Genomic DNA, 22561 nt, shown 5'->3' on the forward strand with positions numbered 1-22561 from the left:
GCCGAACACACTTCACCGCACTCCCTGCACGTCCCATTATCCCGTCCCTTCCTGTCCCGCCTGCCTCTGGACGACTCGTACACCTATCTGCACTGCTACTCCCTGCCACGTACTCTCTCTCAGTATATATCTGCGTCGTACAACTCCGCGCCCGCCGCTTAACGTTTTTCTCTTAGGCGCCGACTTCAACATCGCTGCCTGCCAATCTTTCGCGCCCTTTCCGTTGCTTTCCTAGTAAGTCTCTAGCTAGCCAGTGCCGTAGAGTAATCCAATACGTCAAGTACTTCATTTCAACTACCAATGGCCTCTTACATGATGGGACGCATCGACTTCGGCGAAAGGACTGCCGACGCCCGCAAGATGGCACTGGAGAAATCGGACGCAGTGCTGCGATTCAGCGACCAATGCGCCCAATGCGCGTACTGCGAGGCCATCGTCTACTTCACGGCAGGCCGCCCATACGCTCTAGAATGTCTCGCAGAGCATCTGAAAACCGCCCACGGCCGCATCTCCATCGGCGCATTCGGTGAACTATCTGCTCCCGGCATCGCGTCTACGCCCGCGTCCGTTAAGGGTCTCTCAACCAACGCCAGCCTGCGAGCATCAGACGCGTTCAAACATATGCATGGAGTGGTAAGTCTGGCCGCCGTCGGAGGCACGAAGACCGCCGCGGACGAACTTCTCTACGTGGCCGCGAACGTGAGCTGTCTTTGTCTTTCCCTTCGCACGAGGCTAAAACTCGACGCAGAATGTTGTATTCCCAAAGGACTAAGGCGTCATATAGTGAAGGAGGAAGCGAATTGTATATAGCCGTTGTATTTCTTGGAAGCGGTCAGCCGCGTGTAATCAGAACGCTACGTATACATAGTATAGACAATCCGTAGACAGAAACATGTAATTGCGTAGACAAGTTAATATCATAATCCAATCTGCTACAATAACGATGAGCATACGCTGCGCTCGCTCGCTTTCTTCGGCTACTACATGCGATATAGACTCAGTAACGTTGGTGACAATCTCGTGACCCTTGCGTGATCTGCAAACGGGTCAACCACGTGTATGGCACATTATCCTTGATGGAGAATGCAATAAATTGCGTCACCGTACTAGCATGTCCACAATGATGGCAGCGATCGTCACGTTTGCAGTCTCTACACACGAATAACCGCGCAGTGCAAAACCCAGGCAATCATATTTTACGTCCCACGCTCGACAAGCGCCATAAACCGTCACGCACATGAGTAAATATCCGGATGCGCCTCAACAAAACGAGCGGCGATCTCGCACCCGCCTCTATGCAGCTTGTTCGCGCTATGCGCAAAGTGCAAGGCGGACCGCCACTGATCCGATGTGAGACCCTGCTCCCCGTCCGCATACAAAGCGTCTCTCCGCTGCAGGTACCACTCCTCTGCATCACGTGTCCACACGCCACAATAAGGACCTTTGGTATTGAACATTAACTCCGTAGGCCAGAACGTGACCTTCTTCGTGTTAAACCGGTCTACTGGGTCTACGAAACGACGTCAGCGTAAGAAGTAGACTTCAAGACCATGCCCACTATTCGCGACGAAATAAGTGCCGATCAAAATGTCTTCGTCCTCGGTGGTGATATCCTCGTCTGCAGTCGTAGTACCGTCCGCAAAGGTGCAGACGATGAGTGGTTTCCCAGAAGACGCCGGCGCGTACTCGACTGAGAGGAAGTCCTGTGCGAAAAACAGATCGCGAGCGATGCGACCCAATATACCACCTCGCCTATACATAGCTGCAGCGCGTTGCAAAGTGAAGTGCAACCGTCGCTGACGGAGGTACTCTGCCACGTCTATGTGGTCTACTCGATAGTTCCAGGGACGCCAACCTAGACCGGGACGCGAACCGGTGCTAAAAGGCGCATTCGAAGAAGCCCCTGCCGCTTGACGCTTCATAGGGGCCCCTGCTTCGCTAGACGCGCTCACAGCAGCGACAGGAGTATCAGCTACGAAGATACGGTCAGATGCTTTGCTTTCAGAACGTACAAAGTACCTACCTGTTCCAGCTTCACCTCTACTCTCAGCATCAACAACGCCGGGAGAAGTTCGATAGTCGCTGCTGGGAGGGACTGGGAGGGGCGAAGCAGAAGAGAGGGTTGCCGCCTGTGACTTCGACACAGCTGAAGACGAGCCCGCAGTGAGCTCGACAGCTTCACGAGCGCCATCCCGCGGAGCACGAACTTGTGATAAGCCAGTTGCATCTGCCTTCGACTCCGCACTGCAGGCCGCGTAATAGTCGTTGTCGATTGTCTCCGAACCTCTGTCAAATCTGAGGCCAGATGTCGAGGGAGAGCGACTAGACGAGGAGCTGCCAGCCACAACACGTATATCGTCAACGGCCAGCCCGTCACGCGTGCTTGCGCCCAGAACTGCACGTTCCCCCGTCCGCGACCCCGTCATATGAGCAGGATGCTTGGTCTCCTTACCATTAGAAGCATCGCCATCTTTCGAGTCTGCAGCTCCATGAAGAACAAGCATGGAGCATCCCAGCTCTGTTGCCAATCGAAACAGCGCTTTCGAGTCGGTGCAGGACGATCCAATGCGTTGAAGCATCAGCGCAACCGCGGCGTCGTACGTGGCGATCCAATGCGTGGCGGACGGATTACTCGCAAACTTGAAGACGTACACCGGCACAGATGTTTCGTCGCGAGCCACACAGACACGAAACGCCTCTGATGAGTCCCGGATCCACACCGACCACGCTGAGTCGCGAAAGATGTCGATGACGGATGGCGCAAATGTCGGAATTTCGTCTCCATCGGCCGCACACAGCAAGACGCGGAACCCAGCACGCAGAAGGCTCACGTCCTCCGGTACTAGACAGCAAAGCGTTCTCATACACTGTAATCCCTCCCCCATAAGCCATGCTATAGTCTTCCTCGTCGGTCGTCGGTCATCGTCTATGACCACAGAGGACCCATCGGTGAAGTAGCCATAGCGTGCACCGAAAGCGACAGCCATGTTATCAGATAGCCTCTCCAAAGCGTTCTGCAAGCATATCGCCTTACTAGCCTCCCGCTCGTCGGCTGCGTGGAGGACCTGAGCATCCGGCAGCATAGCATCCTTCAAGCCCGTCTCTCCTGTGACCTCGTCGTCAGGACCTTGATTGAAGAGAGGCACGTCCTTCTGGTACTCGGCCCAGCACAAGTCCCATTCCGAACGCGACGCGTCGTAGATCTTTTCGCCTTCCAGGTAATGAGCCATCGCCTTGTGGAAAAAGGGCGGAGGAACAGGTTCGCGGCGCATGAGACCCCTGCTGTCTTTGATCCACTCGAACGCTTGAACAACGCCTACATGCCCGTGCGCGGGCAGAACGACTGCGGCGCTTGCAGTGTACCAGTTCCGCCTACGTCGCATGAACGAGTCGTATGTTTCGGAGTTGCTCTGGCAGCGAGGAGGGCCCGGAGCAACGCGGTCACGTGCTGCAGACGCATCCTCACAACGAGCGATGTCTTGCAGACTGGGTCGAGTCAACGCCGCAAGAAATGGACTTCTCTCCGCGCGCTTGACACTCGCAGCGGCCTCCTTTGAGTCTCCCCAACAGATATATACGGGTGTTGCCTTCGGAAGACGCGCCAGCCAGAAGGAAGCCTCGACCTCTGCGACTGACGCGACGAACCCGGCCGCTGGTTTGTCAAAGAGGTTGACGAATGTCGTAAGCCAGACGTCATGGAGGAATGTACCGACAGACGTTAGCAATACGTCCAGAGAAGACACATGCACCCGCCCAGACGGATCCAAGAGCTTCCGATTCATCAGCGCAAGAAAATGACATTCTGCTATCAGAACAGCGAAGGCGTCCCTCGACTGTGCTGCTCGCCTCCATACTGACTTGCGTGTCGAGTACAGCTTCCTGTACCCGTAGGACGTAGGGACAGCGCACGAACGATACCCAAGCGGGAGAACACCTTGATCCACATCGCGCAGAAGTACATCACGGATTGCGATGAGGCGAAACTCTAAGTCGATCCACTGCACGATAATGTCTTCCGCCAGGTGCATGCGTCCGTGCGGTCCAACCGCGGTTAAGGAGAGAAGCGACAACGGCATGAGTATCGGATCATCCATGTCGTCCAGAGTACGCGGAGTGAGCGGCGCGTAAGGATATTCCGCTGTGAGCCTCATAGGTTGCGCAAAGTCGGAAAGTGCAAGACACGCGTTAGGATGGCGGGCTTGCGAGGGATCTATGGCCGCAAAAGATTGAGGTCGCGACACGAAAAATGAACCCCAGCGATACAGCACGTGCGAAGGCTGACGAGAGGACGAGTCGATCAACATCTAGGCGACTGTCAGCACGAACAAGTCATCTCCAAGTCTGGTCACTAACATTGCACTGCAGTCTCAGTTACAACTGAACGTACCCACACGAAAGGGAGTATACAGCAGCGGTCGCGCGATGTCATCACGCAACGAGGGAATACGTGTCCTGTGACACTAGTCACGTGCAGGCGCAAAACAATGCAGCACCGGTACCACCCTTTCGAGCTGCTTTCGAGCTCAACTGAGCAATTACAATAGATAGAAACTTGTACTACGACAGCTACATCCCACAATTACTCGTAGATGCAACACTGCCACGTAATATATACACATCAGAAAAACCTAAATGTGGAATGACCGTAACCGGTCACATCCTAAAGAAGATATTCCTTAATGAGAAAATCCCAAAACGATATACCCGAATCGGGTCAGACCCTAAACGGCCAATCCGCATTCGGTTTAGGCCGAACCAAGGCAACGAGCCCTGACGATGGCCAATACCATCGTTGCCCTTCATGATACATATGTGCACACCTCCCCCCAACCGCTGTGTATAGAAAGTGAGCAGACCTATAGCATGCACATATATATCAACCCCAACCAACTAAGACACTGCGTAGCGCACTGAGACCGGCCACATCACCACGCTTAGATGCACCAGAAATCAGGCCCCCAATAGTCAAGGCTGCCAGAGGGATGGACATTACCGCACCCAAGAACAAGCTAAATCGATTATTATGGAATCACTACGTACTGGAGTGCGATCGATTGCAGGCCATGATACTACCCAAGGAGTCAAGCCCTCCGGGCCAAAGCAGGCCTCAAGCGAGTCGACCGCCATCCATTAAAACCGACCCCAATGACCGTATAACCGGCAGCATACGCAACGACCTCGAAGATCGTGGTATAGGCGACGCGGCCATCCCTCGCTCACGCACCAGTACGGGATGCGCGAACGAGAAACACCTCGCAAACAGAAAAATAGAATACACGATTAAGGAAGGCGCACCGCGAGGGACGCAACTCTCAACCTGCCAGTATCACGCTAACCACGACGGGCCGGTTATCAAACGACTGGGAAAGTCAATTAAAATACACCAGCGCTACCCATGCCATATCCATAAGAACGTGTACAGAGGCGCCCTGAAAGAAAGAAATGATCAGCGGCGGCAATTCAAGACGACAAGAAAGACGGGTCACCTTTTGCGCAGCAGCCAAAGACGAGCATGCTCATCCCGTCATCCCGACACCATTGCATACACCCCGTGCTTACCACCCCTCGGCCCATTGTCGTCTCAACCCACCCTACAGACCCTCCCGACGGCCGGTCGACGTACGACGCGCGCCGACGTATCGTGAAGACGACCAGACCTAACCGGCTAGACCTTGACAGAGCACCATCCGAAGGACGTACTATATAACCCAGCCCACTACAGTGCCCTGAACCGTACGCTTAGCACCCGAAAACATCCAAAAGAACCTGACAAATGACTCACCGACAGAAATTCGCCTACAACGGCAACATTGACGGACCAAAAGGACACAGCATCACAGCTGTTTCGTCGCCAAGACGCTTTGCGCGTATCACACCCAAACCTACACACGGTATCAGCATCTAGGATAACGCACCTCCGACACAGGAAGGCCAAAGACAGTCAAGCGCCCCATGCGGATACGCGCGCAAGCGGACAGTACGCGCGCATACGTGTCGACGCCTTCCACGTGTCACGCTGCTACTGCTATACATGCGAGCCATTGGGGAACAGGATAAGGTGTAGCTTGAGGAGCCGGTACAAACGAATCACGCTGCAGAGGCAAACACCCGCAGCGGTGTCGACAGGCTGAATAACGCACGTCAGTTCTTGCGACACAGTAGATGGCACGTACACGCACCGAACAGATTCCATGCCTATGGACGTCGACCACGCTCTGCTGCAATCGTTGCGTCAGCAACGTACAGCGGCTGACGGTGCGATGCACGCACCTCCGATATGGACCCCTGCTGCACACGCAGTGTCTGTCTCGTATACACAGGACCATACATTTGCAGGGGTCAGGTCGCTCCGAATGTCCTACAATCATGTTTACACACGAGGGCTACAGCGCACGAACACGCCAGTGCCCCGGGCTGCGAGGGTGGGCCGCGATCGATGGCGACATGTTGACCGCACAGACAAGTCCGGAGCAGAGCAAGGTCACTGAAAGCATCGCCAACGACATACGTCGAAAGCCATGTCAGCAAGCCCCAAGGAAAAAGGCAGGAGGCGGCGAACGACGAGCGCGCAATCGTCGATTGGAACGAAGACGAGCAGACGGAAACGACAGGCAATGCTGCTGACGAAGTTGCCGAGATGCCGAACATGACAAGATTGCAAGGTGTCAGCACGTAAGATGAAAAGTAATGCTCAGAGCCTTTCTCGCGAGTCACAAAGTACACAGACAGACAGTAACAGGTAGTTATAGACGTAATGACCCCAACACCAGACGAAAAACGACGACACAGAAGTGCTACAGCGCCAACAACAGAATGTGTACGTGAAGTTCATGACAAGTTCTTGCCGAAATGCCGTAATGCCGACATCGTCGGCATTGACCAAACATTGCTCGGCATGCATCCCAAAACTTGACGGACGCCTAGCGCAACGATCACAGCCCGTGCTCCCACCAAACTGCATATTACGATAGATTGAGGTGTTCCGTAGCTGCATGATTTTTCTGGACGAAATCCATCCGGCCAAGCGTCACTGAAAGCCTGTCGAAAAGACGGTCGGACCGACTCGACCGGTGTACAAACACAGGAATCCGAAAAGTGGTCGCGTTTCTGAAGCGTCGCAGCGCATAAAACGGTGGTTTATCCATTTCATTTCATTTCATTTCATTTCATTCCTAACCCACCAACCTACTACGACCTCTCTCTTCACTCTCAACCATCCTCCCATATACTGTCTGCCTACGGAGATCCTTGTCGGCATCTTCCTCTCTCTGAAGGATGACAATTACTCCCCCGGACGCTTTGCCTGTATTGTCTCGTGCGTTTGCAAGATTTGGCGATCAATTGCTTATGGTACCGGCAAACTTTGGAGCATGATTCGCATCGAGAACGACGACCACGGACGAAATTTGACGGCATATGTGGACGCATGTATAGCCCTGTCTGACCCGTACGGTCTGGAGATAACGTGCCGCTCTGAGCTCTTCCAAAGAAGTCTCATTGCGCAGTTGCTACCGCATGCACACCGTTGGGAAATCCTCGATCTCGGTGGTCCTTGGCATGACGTCCTCTCTCTTTCTGCTGCATCGCCCAGCTGCCCACGACTGAAGAAGGTGGTCTTGGCGGACTTTTGCGAGAATCTGGTGGACATCACGAGAGTGTTGGACTTCACCAGGGGCAGCATCGGGCAGGTCGAGTATTTCAAAGTCGAGACGTGTTCCGTCACCCGTGTCGAGGGTGACATGGACATACCGCCTTTCACCAGCCTCCGCCATCTGGAAATCGCTGTGGGCGATGGCGTGTGCTCCTGCCCTTCCCGATTCCTTCGCACTGTGCTGCTGTCGAGGTTGACCATTGAATCCCTCGTGGCCGACTGCTGCCCTATTGATGGTCCATGGACGGAGCTGGACGCTGTGGAGCCGATCTACATGCCCGCCCTCTATGATCTTGACCTTAGCATCACATCACACGTCTTCATGCGGCGCATCATCGCGCCTGCTCTCGAGAGCCTGTATCTGACCGCCCCCACTTCCGCGCGCGGTCTGCCAGACGGTGACTTCTGCACGTCCCTCTATGCGCTCGTATCCGCAAGCGACGCGCCGCACTCCCTTCTCAGCCTCAGGACGGTGGATACCCCGGAAGACTTTGACGATGTCGCTGCACTCGCATTCACTCGAAGCCTTGAACGGCTCGGAAACCTGGAGACGCTTTGGGTGCAAGGTGCACATAATGCAGATCAGGTCATGTCCCGAACTGCCATCAATGCGCTCACGTGTCGGGAGGGCTTCCCGCCACTCGTCCCAAACCTCAACTGGCTCGTTATGAGCCCGGGCTACAACAAATTCCCTCCCGAGGCGGCGATAGAGCATGTAGCACTGCTACAGAACGTGCTCTTGTCTCGCGCGATCCCTCGTGTCATTGAGGTGATGGGATCGTACGCTTCAGAGAAGTAGCGCGCCTAAGGTGGCAAGAGATCGCTCAACAGTCGCCAAACGACCACACAAACAACCCAAAGACGAGACAGTTACTTCGCTAGAAGCGCAGCGAGTCCGTGTTTTTGTATTGCTAGGGAATATATAGTGCCAACAAATAGACGAGTTTTGGAAGTTCGCGAAGTAGCGCTAGTTCCTCGACCGCGGCAGCTCGTCAGGCTTTTCACAAGTGTTTCTCAGAAGTAATCACGCCAGGAGATGGTCTTTTCAAGGGATTTCTCAAGGATTTCTCAAGGTTTTTCTGGTCTGATAGTTCTGGTATTGTATGCAAAGTGTGGGCTCTGCAAGGGCTCTGCTCCTGATGTGGGCGAAAGTCCTCGAACTGTAGGTACGTTTCGGTATATATACGGTAGGTAGGGCGGCGCACGGCCGATGCAAAATGACTCGAGTTGGTGAAAACTTCCCGATCTCGGATAATTCCCGCGAGGCGCATCAGCAGCTTCTCGCAATTCCTGTCCTTCCTCCCCTCAACTGGCCTGCCGCGTTCCGTCGTTCCGAGGCCGTCGCACGTTCTCCGGTGAGGCCGATGGCGGATAGCGCTGCGTGTTGAAATTCCGAGTCATATTGGTCCGGGTCCGCCTAAGCTTCGACGCCTTTCTGGTATAGATAGGTTCGGCAGTCGTTGCCTGCCGCCAAGACAGCTGTGTTCGCTTGTATCGTGCCCGAAGCCGAGTGGAAGACCGCGCGGTGAGGCGCGGTACTTCGCACAATTGTTCGGTCGGCGAAGTCCGAAGCACGTGAGTGTTCGAGTTGACACGGTCATGTGACTCGTGCGCGTCCCGGCGATTGGGTGAGGACCGCGGCTGCGGTCCTATGAAGTCCTCGCACCTTGCTACCTCATAGATACAACTGTCCAGTAGCCCAAATTGACAAGCGATAAGACCGAGCGAGGATGGTGTTCGACATGGGTGAGCAGCACGCTAGGTACGCCTACTGCCCGGATGGTTCCCCTTCTAAGAGCCAATAGATGTCATCCCCGTCGCACATCCCAGGGTAGGAAAGGCTAAGGGAGCTCTAAGTGGTCCTCGAAGTGTCTTCTGGGTATATTCTCGGTCAAATGCCTCCCAAATGGCCCTTTTAAACAGTGTCTCTCTGATAATAGCTCGGTAAAATACCTACGACGCGCCCGTTGTACAGTCACGACGTCGTAAGGTATATACGAGTCCTTATGGTCAAGCCAGTTAAAGACGCCATATCGCTCTGATATTGGGCACAAAAATGCGTTTTTCAGCGCCAGGCGCATCATCTCCCCCACACCAAGATCTTGACCGTCCCCGGTCATTCTCTCTTAGCAGTGGAGATGAATCGGCGTTGTTACCCTACGGCATACGCCGTAGAGTCGACTGCGACGACAGTCTCTTCTCTCTCGGTTGGTGTTTTTCTGGTTTTCGGTGATTCCCGTGGTTTAAGCTTGCTCGATCGGATCGACGGCGCCGGCGAGGCTTATATGTCGACTTCCCGCGCCTCGTGCCTTCTACAACTTGCTCTCGACGTTCACGGTACGTCGTACGTGCCTCCGCGACGCCACACGCCCCGACTGACGCAGACAGCAGCCATGGCGCCCACCGACACGCTGGCGCATCGCTCGGCGCGTAAAAGCCATCAAGCCTACGGCTCCAAGTTGGACTCCATCAACTGGGAGTTCCACTCGGCAGCGGGGCTCAACAACCGCGCCCCCACGACTGAGAACATCGTGTGGGCGCTGGGACGCAAGAATTCCCGCCGAATATTTGTTCAGAAGAAGCTGGTATGTGTTCCCGTTCTCTCTTGTTTCCTTAGGCGCTCATGCGGCGTGGTAGCACGCACTCGCCGCCATTCTCGTCGCTGGCGAGTCCGAGGCCGACGACCCCGATTTCGCGCCGGACCCGTTGGTTGCCGCATGCATGTACTTCCTGTACGATTGCATTCGGGCGACCGACCCGGACGCCAAGTACTACGGCGCGGCCAGCGTTCCCCGCCCCGAGTAAGTGCTTCACAGTTCTCACTATTGTTTCTGCTGACAGTTTTCTAGTTTCCTTCTGAATCCGGTCGCGCTGACGTTCCAGCACGCGGACGAAAAGCTTCGCGGAGAGGCGAAAATCGCCGCCGCGCGTCGAAGCAACCAGGACATGGTAAGTCCCCTTGATTTTCGCTTGTTTTCTCTGGTTAACGCTTCGGCCCAGTTCGAGAAGCTGCGCAACGCGCCTCGGCTGCCTGCAGACCACGTAGCGGTCGTCGCAGAGCGCCTTGGGTACGGCGAGCTGACGATGGGGGAGTGCGGTCCCGCCAGCGAGGCTGAGCGCGGCTTCGCCGGGCGTCGGTCGCAAGCTCGTCGACGCGGCGCTGAGACGCCGCCGCCTTCGACGTCGCGTCGCAAGGTGAGTTTTCCATCTATATTCGCGCTCGTGGTACTGATTTCTCGCTAGGGTATCTCGGCGAGGGCGGCAAGGGCTCAGCGCCGTCGTAAGTCGCCTACGCCTACCGCCAGCATCGACAAGGCGGACGTCGAGAGCGAGGACGAGCAGGACGACGCTCCAGTCCCCTCTCACGCCGACGCAGAGAGCGAGTCGGAGGAAGACAGCGTCTTCGGCACGCCCTTGCCGCCGCGCAAGCGTGCTCGGATGCGCATTAGCTCTCCTCCCGACTCTCCGGGTTCCCCTCCGGTTTCCGCGACCCTCCCAGAGGTCGGCCCCGCGTCGCCATCCTCGGCTACCTCGGTGGCGCCCCAGTGGTCTCCCCTCAACAAGCCGGAACTGCTACTGGAGGCGCTGCAAGCGCTCCCGGCGAGCACGTCTCGGCTGTTCTCCCTCTCGCCCGAGGCGTCTGGGAACGAGGTTTCCGGCCCTGCATCTGAGGCGTCGGAGCATGCTGACAGCGGGCCGTCGGACGCGTTGCCTGTCCGGCTGCGTCGTCTTCCGCTCGACGTGCTCGACGTTCCGGAGCAGTCGCTCCCGGCGCCCTCGCCGGCGAGCTCCTCTATGCTCTTTGGTGGGTCTTCTTCTCTATTTTCCACGACTCTTCTCGATTTTCTGACGCTTTCTTTTACAGGTCGTCCTACTCCTGCCCAGGTTTGGCATTCGCGGAACACCCGCCCTCCTACGCCGCCCTGGGATAAGGGGCTTTACTGAAAGGGAAAGCGCTTGAAGCGCCGGCTTGATTTTTCTTGATGCTGTATCTCTTCTTTTGATTTCTTGCTTTATTTCTTGTATCCACTCTAGAGTAGTTTATCTCTTGGAATAAGAACCCGATTTCCACACTGAAAGCGCGAAAAATGAAGCCCTGCTTCTCATGAATTGCTCTTACTTCGTCGCTGGTTCATCTTCCGAGCTCGCGTGGCGTGAACGTGACTGCCGGCTATTGCCGAAGTTCAACTTGCTTCCGCGGCTCTTAGCCGTGTAGCGCAGCGCGAAAAAAGTTTTCTCTCTGTCCGACCGATTGACAATGCTCTAGACCACCGGGCATCTCCCCCACACCAAAGAAATCGGCGCCCTCGCCGATGCGCGGGTGAGACCAGCAGCGGTCACGAAGTCTCAGGCTGACATATGGCCAGGGAAATTTTCCTGTCGGCGATCTCTCATTTTTCTCGCTTTTTCATTTATAAGGGGACGGGACAGCAGCGGACGGCAACGAAGTGCCCACCATGGCCCTCCCGTTCACTCGTCAAAACGTCAACAAGCAGATGTCGAAGCTCTCCTTCACCGCCGGCCCCACGATGCGTCCTCGCCTCTTGGCGCTCTTCGGCTGCGATCGCGAGGTTCTCTCGTCCCAGCAGAAGATGCTGCAGGCCATGTCGTATGACATGAACGACGTTAACGTCGCTGCGTCGTACCCCATGCACAAGGCTGCCTGCGCGGCAATACTGGACGATATCGGAGTGCGTATGCAGCTGTCTTGTCTCTTTCGCTCAATTGACATCGTTGTCAGGTCATCACTACGTCTCCGCTCTGTCTGGCCCAGTATAACGTGGTGTCAACGGCCATGAACATCGTTATCATCGCCAAGCGGAGTGTGGGTCCGCACGAGACGACCGACCAATATTATCATGGTCTCGACGCGATGTTGACGACCCTGCAGAACGCCATGACGCAGGTGCGTGGTGTCTTTACGCTTATATTCTCGTTTTGCTCATGTATCTCTTAGATCAAGGCGACTCAGGCAGGTTCGAGGCCATCCGGTAGCGCCATGACCGGGGTCGAAGCGACTACGGCACCGGCTGCCAGCATGGCTGCCCCCGCCGATCCCGCTGTCGCCGCCACGGACTTCGTCGATCCCGCCTTGGCGACTTCCGCGGCCGCTCAACCTTCTTCGACTGCCGCTGCTGCCGCGTCTGCGACAGCTGCAAAGGCGAAGCGAGGCAAGAAAAAGGAGAAGGTGTCCGCTGACGACCCCTCCACCCCCTCTGTCCCTTCGAAGCGCTCGGCTGAGTCCAGCACGGACGCACCTCCCTCGAAGGTATGTATCTCAAGCAGTTCCTGCGCCGAACTGTCTCACTGACTCGTCCGCGCAGGTGCAGATCTTCGACGTCTCCGACACCGGCGTCGCGCACTTCGGGCGCACCGGCCTTGCTTTCGAGGGCGTCAACGGTTCTCGCTTGATCGAGCAGACGTTGGGCATCGGCGCGCAGCGCTCCTTTGATACGTCGAAGGAGATCTGGGCGCGCGCTCAGGTGGTTTCCACCGACCAGTACGGCAACGGCGACCTCCACCAGGACAGCCTGTACCACGCCCTTCGGGAGGTCACAGACCATCTGAACACCAGCTCCGCCTTCATCGGGTGCTTACTCGCCTCGCACGAGAAGCTCGACAGCGCCCGCCAGGACCTTCAGAGTCTGCTTCGGAAGGCGATTCGCCGGGATGAGCACCTCCGTCGGGATCCGGTGAGCGCGCTTTTTATCTCAATGTCTTCTCTATTGCTCATAATTCTCACTAGTCTGAGGAGGCTGACGTGCCGGGTTCCCGCCGTCAGGGGATGGACGAAGGTCCATACCAAGCCGACTACGACCGCGTCCGCGACATCCGCGGCGCTTCTCCCGAGTCCCGCCACATCTTGGAGACCGTGGAGCGGGAGCGCTTCTTGGCCGACAAGAAGCCCGGTTCTGCGAACGCGGAGGCGTCGAGCTCTGCTGTCCCGGTCGAGCCTACCGCCGGCGACGCTCCCGTCGCGATGGAGGTCGATGTCCCCGCGGTTGAGGTCCCCGCGTCCCGCTCTGCTAGCCGCGCTCGCAAGAGCCGCTCGACGCGCACCTCTGCCAAGGAGGCTGAGGAGTAGACCTTCCGCTGTTATCGCCTCAAAGTGGCGTAGCTTCTTCTCTCTTGTTTCTCTTCTCCCGCTTCCTGACTCTCTTATTACTTCCGGCACACTAGAGTGCCTTCCGTGTTTTATTTTAAGTCTATCCGTGTTTCCACGGCGCGCGGGTTGTCTGGCTGTGTGGCAATTACCGTACTCGGACCTTTAGATACCGATTAGCGTACGCGTAATTACCGAGTTCTCGTTGTTTCGTAGAAAAGGCGCGTAGCTTCGGTTACACGACCAATGTCATGTTTGTTTTGCATGGCAAGCGATCGCTCCCCTTGAAGTCTACGAACCAGTTGCGCGTATGAACAACAACGCTCCGGTCCGCGAGTAGGAGACCAGCAAAGCTCCCCTCTACTTCAGGCGCTTCATGATCGCTTCCCTTCCACCTTTTTCTCTCATCTCTGCGCCAGGGCGAGCCTTCCGGCTTGACCGCCTCGGTGCGCCAGCTTCAGGCTCAGGCGACATCTCCTTGTCAGGCTCCTCCGGAAGGGCCTCCTTAAAGGGGTTACCATCATTATGGCCATCGGCCGTTGCCGAGTCCTCGTCAACAAAGGACGAGTCTCCAGGTTCAACTGTCCCGAGCGGGTCGCCTTCTGGCCGGACGCGTTCTTCTGGGAAGGACGCATCCCGGTCCATTCTCTCAGGCATTTTCTCTGTGATTTCAGCCAATACATCGTCATCCATCCCTGCCAACTCCTCTGGGCCAACTTCGGCAGCTTCGGCGTCTACTGGCTCTTGCGAGCGCAGAAGATCGTCCAGCTCAGCCGGAGACAGGTCAATGAGGTCGTGTATGTTCTCGGGCAGGACGATCGACGTTCTCGAGCGATAGGGAAGCACCCTGAAAGCTCCAACCTTATTTTGGAATACTGTCCCGTTCAACTCAGCCAGGATGTACGATCCCCCGGTGGTGCGTCTTATGACTACCATGGGGCCGTGGTATCGAGGCGCAAGTTTATCGCTGTGTGATTTCTCGATTTTGGTGTTACGGACCAGCACCAAGCTCCCGGGCTTAAAGTCCAGTAGCTTGATGACGTTTCCATACTCTCTTTCATATTTTCTTAGTCGCTCCAACTTCTCCTTGTCAATGCGCGAGCGCACGGCATCAATATCAGCGTGATGCTTTGCCAGCGCCTTCGCTCGCAAGCCAATAAGCTCTTCCAGCGACAAGGCACGACCGGGGTAATCAACCAGCCAGGTCGACTCGACCAGGTCGAGCGGAAGGATGGGGTGCGCACCCGTTACTAGGAAATAAGGCGACACCCCCAAACGCTTCCGGATAGTCACTCTGTCCGCCCACCATACAAAATGGAGGTAATGGAACCACTTGTTCAACTGTCCCCCGCACGCCTTCGCGAGCGATTGACGGATGTCCCAGTGTACCTGCTCCACCTTGCCGTTGGCTTGTGAATTGTAGGCTGAGATCCGGACGTGCTTTACACCGTACTCCCTCGAAATCCACCGCATGGCAGACTTCATAAGCGAAGCATTGTCGGTAACCAGCTCCTCCGGACAGCCCCATCGACATATTATCTCTTCGAGTATGAACTTAGCGACACTGACCGCGTTTTCGACGCGCAAAGCACGCCCTTCGATCCAGTTCGTAAGACTATCTCTAGCATGAATAATATACTTGAAACCGCGCGAAGCAGGCGTCATATGCATAGTATCCACATGTATAACTTGGAACAGAGACGGCGTGAAGGTTATTACCGGTGGAATTCGTGCTAGCGCCTTAAGGCGCTCTTGACAAGGTTGACAAGTCTGCACAAACCACTCGGCATCGTCCTCGAGACCGGGCCAGTAGAACCTGAGGTCTAATAGACGCTGAGTGGCGTATACCCCTCGATGCCCCAAGCTGTCATGGGCTTGGTGCAGCATCTCCATCCTCTGATCCTTAGGCACGTACAACTGAGGCACGCCTATCTTGTTTTCTCTATATAGTTTCCGTCCGGAGGCGAAGAATTTATCCTTCAAGCGCTCCGCGATGGGTACCGCTTTCTCATAAGCTTTCTCATTGGTGCGCAGGTCCGGGTTGCGGATCCATTCAAGCCAGTTCGCTAAGTCCCGGTCCAAACCCTCCTTCTTGGGATCGCGTTTGGGAGGCGTAGCCTCAACCACGCGGTCTTCAAAGGAGGACAGAGGATCTGGAGTGTGTATAAACATGGCGTAGGTCTCGCTCGATTCTTCTACACCCGAGTCCTTCAATTGCTTGGCACGCAACTCGTTGAACTCGTGCGTTTCCCGCAGCGCATTCTCGATTTCGTACGTGAAATCACGCGTATCGCGAGCTGCCCCATTAGGCAAGGGTTTCTCCACGGCCCAAGCCGGCAATTCCTGAGTCATTCCCCAGGGGAAAGACTCAGAATTGTTTAGCTCAATTGCCTCGGGTATTGCGGCGGGCCTCCTGGCTCGTTCAGCCATGTCGGCGACCACTAAAGCGGCCACCCGCTTTGCATCCGCCGGCTGTATATCATATTTCTCTTTTAATTCGCGCTCCAAGTGGTGTCTCCCAGCCACGACGACCGCGTCGGTGTCGTTGTTCAGAGACACGGAGAGGACCCCGTTGCTGAGGTACAGCTGCGTTGGCAGGTTCTCAGGCCTTGGCGCCCTTCCCCCGCAGGTATCACAAGTCTCCAAGTAGTTCTTAATATCTTCTTCCATACCCGGCCACCACATGCGCTGGGATAGGAGGGAATGTAGCTCTTCAAAGCCCTTGTGCAAGCCAGCTGCGTGGGCCGCGTCCATGACGAACCATCGGTCGCGCGGCCAGATCAACAAGGCAGTCTCGCCATGTGCCAACTTCCTGTATATACGACCGGTTTTGGTCATGCGGTAGTCGGCGGCTAAGACAGCTAGCTCGTCCCAGAGGATAGGATTAATATCGACTGCGTTCCAGTTGAAATAGTCGAGTAATTCCCATAGTTTTTCATCTAGCTCAATATGCTCGTCGGAGCGCGGCAATTCTCGGTACTTTGCCAGCGTCTCCTCGTCATTCAAGTTCTCGAGAGGGTCGGGAATCTGAGCGCGGGTGCGCGCTTTCCTTCCCAGTAAGGTTTGGTTGAAGACGAAGACGCCAGGGGACGTCTGATCGATCGTGGGGTTGAGCCAGTCTTCCTTGAATTCGAGGAAGAGCTGCTTCGCCAGCTGCTGCCTCGGGAAGAGGTCCTTCGCAGCTGTCCCGACGTACTCGGAGTATATGTATCCTCCTCGCGTATCGATCTGGTCCTTGAATTCCTCGAAAGGGAGGGTGTCATCGACACCACCATCCTTCACTTCGAATCCTTCGAGACCTTGCGGCTCATCGTCATCTTCTTCGCTCTTTTCTTGCGGTGGGTCCCCGGGAAACCCAGGCCGGCGCGACAAGGCGTCTGCGATGGCATGGGATCGTCCCGGAACGTGTCTCAATTTAAAGTGAAAGAAAAGGACCTGCTCAATCCATCGGTTCACGGTCGCATTGGGACCGCTTCCCGGGTTACTGAGCATCCCTTTGATGAACTTCGCATCAGTCTCCACTGTCAGTCGACGGCATCCTGCTAGCCAGTAGTACGCGCTCTGTAAAGCACGCATCACACCGAATAACTCACGCTTCGGCTGCGAAAATCGCGCCTGACGTTCGTCTAATAGCAAGGACCCAAAGCGACAGTAGTAGAATTCTTTCTCGTTCTCTGGGTTTGTCTGTTGTATAAACCACCCCACGGCCATATAAGAGGTGTCGACGCCAAGTATGGTGTCCCATTCCATCTTATAGTCAACTGGCCGTAGCGGCGGGCTTTCGAGAAGCGCCTTCTTGAGCGCTTCTTGCGCAAAAGACTGCGGCAACTCCCAGACAAAAGGTACATCTTTTCTCGTAAGTCTCACTAAGGGGTCCGCGATCGTAGCGTAATCGCGTATGAACATACGGTACACTCCGGTCAAGCCAGTAAAGCTCCGGACCTGCGAGAGGTCTTTGCACGGCCCCCAATTCTGTATCACATCTACGCGCTTGTCTTCGGGACGCCTGCCTTCATAAGTACAGCGGTGGCCGACCACTACTGTCTCAGGGCTTATGATCCAGGACTTAGTTCCCGAGAAGGTTCCACCTGAATATTCCATATGTTGAATCACTCGGTTCGCGTTGTTGAGGTGTTCCCACACAAAACGCCTTATTCCAGGATTCTCAGGTATGGTTTCGTATCCCCCATCTGGGAGCTCGTACCGCGTCCGGGGGCCGCGAATCGGCACATCATCGATGTAAGGGATCGTGATGTCCGGTATCAGCGGTTGTAAGATCGTGGTTACGTCGTCATGGAATATGGGGACGGCGTTGGTCCAGCCCATGGGCAAGGTCCTGAGCCGGTACGCTCCAAATGGGGTTTGAAATGTCGTGAGGTCGCGCGAGTCCTCAGCGAGGAGGCGCTCGTCGTACCCGACAAATAAATCTAATATTCCACCGCACGCGCGCCCCGCAAACCAATTGGCAAGGCCATCGGTCGCCGGCGGCACGCCTGAATGCGCGATAGTCACTGCGTTAAGCGGTTCAAGACTGTGTACAAGTCGGAGACTCGTCCCATCCTTCTTTACTACGCAAAACCATTTCGAGCGATAGGAAGAATTCGAAGGCTCGTAAACTCCGGCCTTAATCTTCTTCAGAATGATATCACAAATTTGCTCGTACAAGCCAGGAGGGATGGGGATATTACGCTCCACCCAAGGCTTGTGGGGAATCACAGGAATGTCTACTGGCGGAAAGAAATCCTCCCGAAAGCACCCCCGCTCTTCGTCCGTCCAAGCGAAAGCTTTATCGTGTATCATGTATATATAATGAACCAGCTTCAATTCTTCTTCAGTCAAGAAGCCGTCCTCATACATTTTGTCAACCGCTGCCTTCCGCTCCGCTGTGTACCTCCCGGTAGGAGTAAAATCCGGCGGATGAGTTGGTAGCGGCGGCATGTCCTTCTCAGGATCGCCCACGATTTTTCTGATTATTCTAAATTTCTGGGGCAGTGTCTCATATACCGGTCGCACCTTGAGCGCGACGGGCTTGTATTTCGCAGCCAGCACTGACGCGGGCGGCAGGGAATCCGCTGCGTTCTTTAGCGCTTGATCGTACTGAAAGGTGGTACTGGCTGGTTTCCCTGAGCTCGTTTTCTCTGTAGTCTGATTATTCAGGACGTCTTCGTGCTCCGCCTTTTTGGCGTCGCCGGGCGGTTCGACGTGTAGGAAGCTCCTCAGCGTGTCCCACTCTTCGCCTTCGCCACCATGCCCAGCCTCCAATGAAGCCAGCAAGAAAGCCGTCTGTAGCGCTGTTCTATCATATGTTTTTGAATTTTCTGGGTAGTGTACGCTCGTTATCGCTATTTCGCCGTTCTCATCCATCTCGATCTGTAGTGCCGCTTCTCCCTGATCCTCGAGACTAGGAATCAGTTCGCAGAAGCGCTCGGAAAACCCGGCTCGGCGCGTACATGCTCGGGTACAGTGCCCCTTGGATATGTATGCATAGTAACTTTATTGCCCGTGTTCGGACAAGTAATCGTCACTTCTTGGTTGCCAAACCGGTCGTTCGAGACCACCGACTCGCACAGCATATCAAAAGGTCGCCCTAATAATATTCTGAACGCATTGGTGTCCGAAATGTGGCACTGAAGGTATATCGTGATGCCCGAGAAATCAAACGGGATATTGCGCGCTAGGCCCAACGTCGAGTTGATCTGGTTATTGGCACTCTGCATCCGGATAGTTACGGTAGGATCGTATGAAGCCCCCTTGTCGCGCGCGCAGTCTTTCGACATTGACACAATTTGGGAGCCACTATCCAGTATGCCTTCGTCCGAACCATTTTTATTCACATTGGGCCACACTGTCCTCAACGAGCCAGTTGAGTCTCCCGCAAAGGTTACCCCCGCTTTCTCGCGCTCGGTGAGGCTTTGGTAAACCTCCAAGGTAGCGTCGACTTGCACGAAGGAACCGATAGGGACTTTCTCGGCATGATGCGAGGGCAGCTCCACAGTGGTGGTAATTAGCTCGTTTCTCAAGGCCTTCCAATCCACCGGCACAACTGGCTCAGTTGAGTCAGACGCTGCGTCCAGGGTTGGTCGGATGCCGTTCGAATAATCCAGCTGTTTTGTCTGATAGGCTTCTCTGATTAGGTTCTTGTAAAACAATTGCCCAAAGTTCTCCACTACCTCGGTACGGCGCGTAAGAGCCTTCCGAAGCAGGTCCTGCAGCATAGGGCTGACCCCCAAAATATCGCGCAGCGAAATTCCGGAGGTATGGCTCTGAGTGTCAAGTAATTTATTGAGTACGTTCTCGGGGTCCGTCGCTCGCTGTACCGGAGCCTGCGGCTTCGCGGCCGCGGCCGCCTTCTGATTATCCTTGCTGGCTCCTTGCGGAGGTGAGCTCGGTTTCACCGGAAGCGCTGCAGGTCTTTGATCTCGCGGTACAAAGCGTACGTCGGCTATATCTCTAAAAGGGTGCGCCTTCCCGTCCTGACGAGGCGGGGCAGGCCGCGAGTTCGAGCTTTTATCCGGCACACCTTGCGGTGCGCTGTTTGCTAAAGAATTGTTCATATTTTGTATCATAACGGGCGCTGATTGCTGTGGGTTCTCATCGCGCCCCCAGCGCTGGTAGGGATGCTGGGCGCGAATCCCTGAACTCCTCAAAAACCCTGCTGAGGCTGATCCGACGAGCCAGCAACGTTGTACTGCTCAGGCGGACGGTGCGCTTGCGACGTCGGGTAATAGGGTTCGCTCTGCTCGTAAGGGGCATAAGACGCGCCTCCCGTATACCCGCTGTCCAGCACGAACTCCGGGTTCGCAACTCCAGCGTTCCAGTTTGTATCGTCAGCAGCTAGTCCGGCATTCTGTATATACGACGCGGTAGCGTACGTATTAGTAGCCTGCGACCTGATCTGCTGCCATTTCTCTCTCATATGGCTATCCAACGGCCCAGTGCGGCGAGGAATTACTTCCCCCGACTTAGCGCGTATCGTACCTGTCTCGTCGGCTACAACTTCGCCCGACTTGACAAGGTTCTGATAGTCATAGCAGTTGCTCATAATGTGTCCAGGCAGTCCGCACCAATTGCAAGTGAGAGCCGGCCGTTGATAATTACGACCGCCCCCGCCAAACTGGTTTAACGGCCTGTTCATGGCACCGGGATAGTTGGGACGAGCATTCCCAAAATTCGGTGGAGCTCCAGCCGCCGCCGGTCCAGGAGCGCTAACCCCTTGGTTGGACAGCGCGAGCTGGTTGGTCAGACGTTGTATGGTCTGTTGTATCATATCGAACGTGCGGTCGCTCTTCTGCATGCCTTGCGAAATTTCGGCCTTCACTTCGGTCTGAAGACTACGAAGTTCTGCCTTAGTCTCGCGACCTTGCTTTGTTGTGCGATCGGACAGTTCATGTAGCTCTTGCTCTAGTTTCACAATTCTCGAGTTGGAATCCGGGGACTCGACGATTCGGCTGTCACCCTTCGAAGGGTACAAGCCTCCGAGCCCATGAGCGGATGCCGTATACGCGCGCTTCCAAATTTCTCTCATGCACAAGGCCACGTCCTGCCAGCGGTAGCCACCCTCCACGATGGACGTGTTAATGGGGCGTTCCACCGGGACAGCTGCCTCGCCCTCCTCAGCTTCCACATTCGCTGCACCCGGGACCAGCAACCGGCTGGCTCTCCCAGTGAGGATGGTGTCGAGCGTGTTCAGAAGCTCAGAGCTGCAAACGGACGCGAGTCGCGAACACAGCTCAAAGTTCGTGATATTATGAGTCCCTCTAATCAACAGCATAGCCGTTGGCTCAAAGCGACGGAGGAAAGCATTTCCACGCGCCCCATCTTCGGCAGTCAGGCCTCGGTATTGCGCGCAGATCTTGTGCAGTTCCGCGAGCGTACCTGTCTGGCCGCCTGCTATCTCGGGGTAGCGAGCAAGTATCTCTGTTTCTAGCTCTTCCCAGTTGGTAATCTCCGGCGCAGCGCCGAGTTGTTCCCAAAGGGCGCGTACATGGCGATCTTTGGCGTGCAGGGCTATCTTAGCACGCTGCTGCTCGAAGGTCGTGAGACCATGATCTTTCATGTACGCGAGAAGGTCTCGCAGGATGGTCGGGAGGTTGAGCACGTCCCGCTCCTCTTCGAAGCGGGGCGCGTCGCTCGCCGTGTGGGAGTAGTGACGAGTCATAGTATCTATAGTAGAGTGTTCGGTAGCTGGATTCGGGACAGTAACGGTACGGAGAGAAGTTTCGGGTTCAACGGTCGGTTCAGTAGTTATATCGGGAGAGTGGTTGGAAGAAACAGATAGAGGACGCGAAGGAATCAATTCAGATAGACTAGGAACTGGAGAGGCTGGCACAGAGTGCGCAGGAGAAGTTGTAAGAGGAGTAAGAGACGAAGCGGTAGAAGTAGTGCGATTTGCACCGAGTGTATGAGGATCTGGAGTGGTTGAAGTACCACGAGTGGGAGTTGTGATAGGTGTAGGAGGATGAGTAACAGGAGAATGATGAGGTGGGGATTCTGGGAACGCGCCAGGTAAGGGCAGCGAGGTTGAGGCAGTCTGAGAGGACTGTGTCTCTAGTTGTCTAGCTTGAGCGCGCTTTGATTGCTTCGCGGCGTCGACTGCGGCTAAACGGGCTCTTTCTCTAGCTTTTCGCTGCGACCGGCCAGTTAAGGTACTGTCCCAGTCAGGCTGTTCGGCTTCGAGGTTGGATTTTCGTCCAGGAGCCGTTTTTGTAGTTCTCTACTAAGACTTTGTCTCGATGGTGGTACTCGAAAGTACACAGGATACTTCGCTAGAAGTCACCCCAACGGTCTGTCACTCGACTACACGTCAA

General features: G+C 55.5%; 5 protein-coding genes across 5 annotated transcripts; 4 read left to right on the forward strand and 1 right to left on the reverse strand.

The window, feature by feature from the left end:
• Positions 1 to 300: 300 nt before the first annotated feature.
• On the forward strand, positions 301 to 1035 carry SCHCODRAFT_02492080 (uncharacterized protein; the record flags this gene model as incomplete). Its single annotated transcript, XM_050342958.1, has 2 exons — positions 301 to 699; positions 949 to 1035. The coding sequence occupies 2 exons, from the start codon at positions 301 to 303 to the stop codon at positions 1033 to 1035; spliced, it is 486 nt and encodes a 161-aa protein (XP_050201903.1).
• A 194-nt stretch (positions 1036 to 1229) lies between these two features.
• Positions 1230 to 4304, reverse strand: SCHCODRAFT_02492959 (uncharacterized protein; the record flags this gene model as incomplete). The annotated part of the gene is made up of 4 exons (XM_050342978.1): positions 1230 to 1510; positions 1559 to 1819; positions 1874 to 1972; positions 2024 to 4304. 4 exons carry the CDS (start codon positions 4302 to 4304, stop codon positions 1230 to 1232), a joined length of 2922 nt encoding a protein of 973 aa, XP_050201904.1.
• A 3066-nt stretch (positions 4305 to 7370) lies between these two features.
• On the forward strand, positions 7371 to 8450 carry SCHCODRAFT_02597949 (uncharacterized protein; the record flags this gene model as incomplete). Its single annotated transcript, XM_003034059.1, has 1 exon — positions 7371 to 8450. The coding sequence occupies one exon, from the start codon at positions 7371 to 7373 to the stop codon at positions 8448 to 8450; it is 1080 nt and encodes a 359-aa protein (XP_003034105.1).
• Positions 8451 to 8868: 418 nt separating this feature from the next.
• On the forward strand, positions 8869 to 11596 carry SCHCODRAFT_02493979 (uncharacterized protein; the record flags this gene model as incomplete). Its single annotated transcript, XM_003034060.1, has 10 exons — positions 8869 to 9006; positions 9131 to 9226; positions 9350 to 9397; positions 9721 to 9988; positions 10043 to 10236; positions 10289 to 10452; positions 10501 to 10600; positions 10652 to 10846; positions 10895 to 11456; positions 11517 to 11596. The coding sequence occupies 10 exons, from the start codon at positions 8869 to 8871 to the stop codon at positions 11594 to 11596; spliced, it is 1845 nt and encodes a 614-aa protein (XP_003034106.1).
• A 512-nt stretch (positions 11597 to 12108) lies between these two features.
• On the forward strand, positions 12109 to 13736 carry SCHCODRAFT_02492672 (uncharacterized protein; the record flags this gene model as incomplete). Its single annotated transcript, XM_003034061.1, has 5 exons — positions 12109 to 12342; positions 12393 to 12557; positions 12609 to 12920; positions 12976 to 13344; positions 13398 to 13736. 5 exons carry the CDS (start codon positions 12109 to 12111, stop codon positions 13734 to 13736), a joined length of 1419 nt encoding a protein of 472 aa, XP_003034107.1.
• Positions 13737 to 22561: the final 8825 nt, after the last annotated feature.

The sequence above is a fragment of the Schizophyllum commune genome, assembly GCF_000143185.2.
Source record: "Schizophyllum commune H4-8 unplaced genomic scaffold SCHCOscaffold_3, whole genome shotgun sequence".
Taxonomy (NCBI): domain Eukaryota; kingdom Fungi; phylum Basidiomycota; class Agaricomycetes; order Agaricales; family Schizophyllaceae; genus Schizophyllum; species Schizophyllum commune.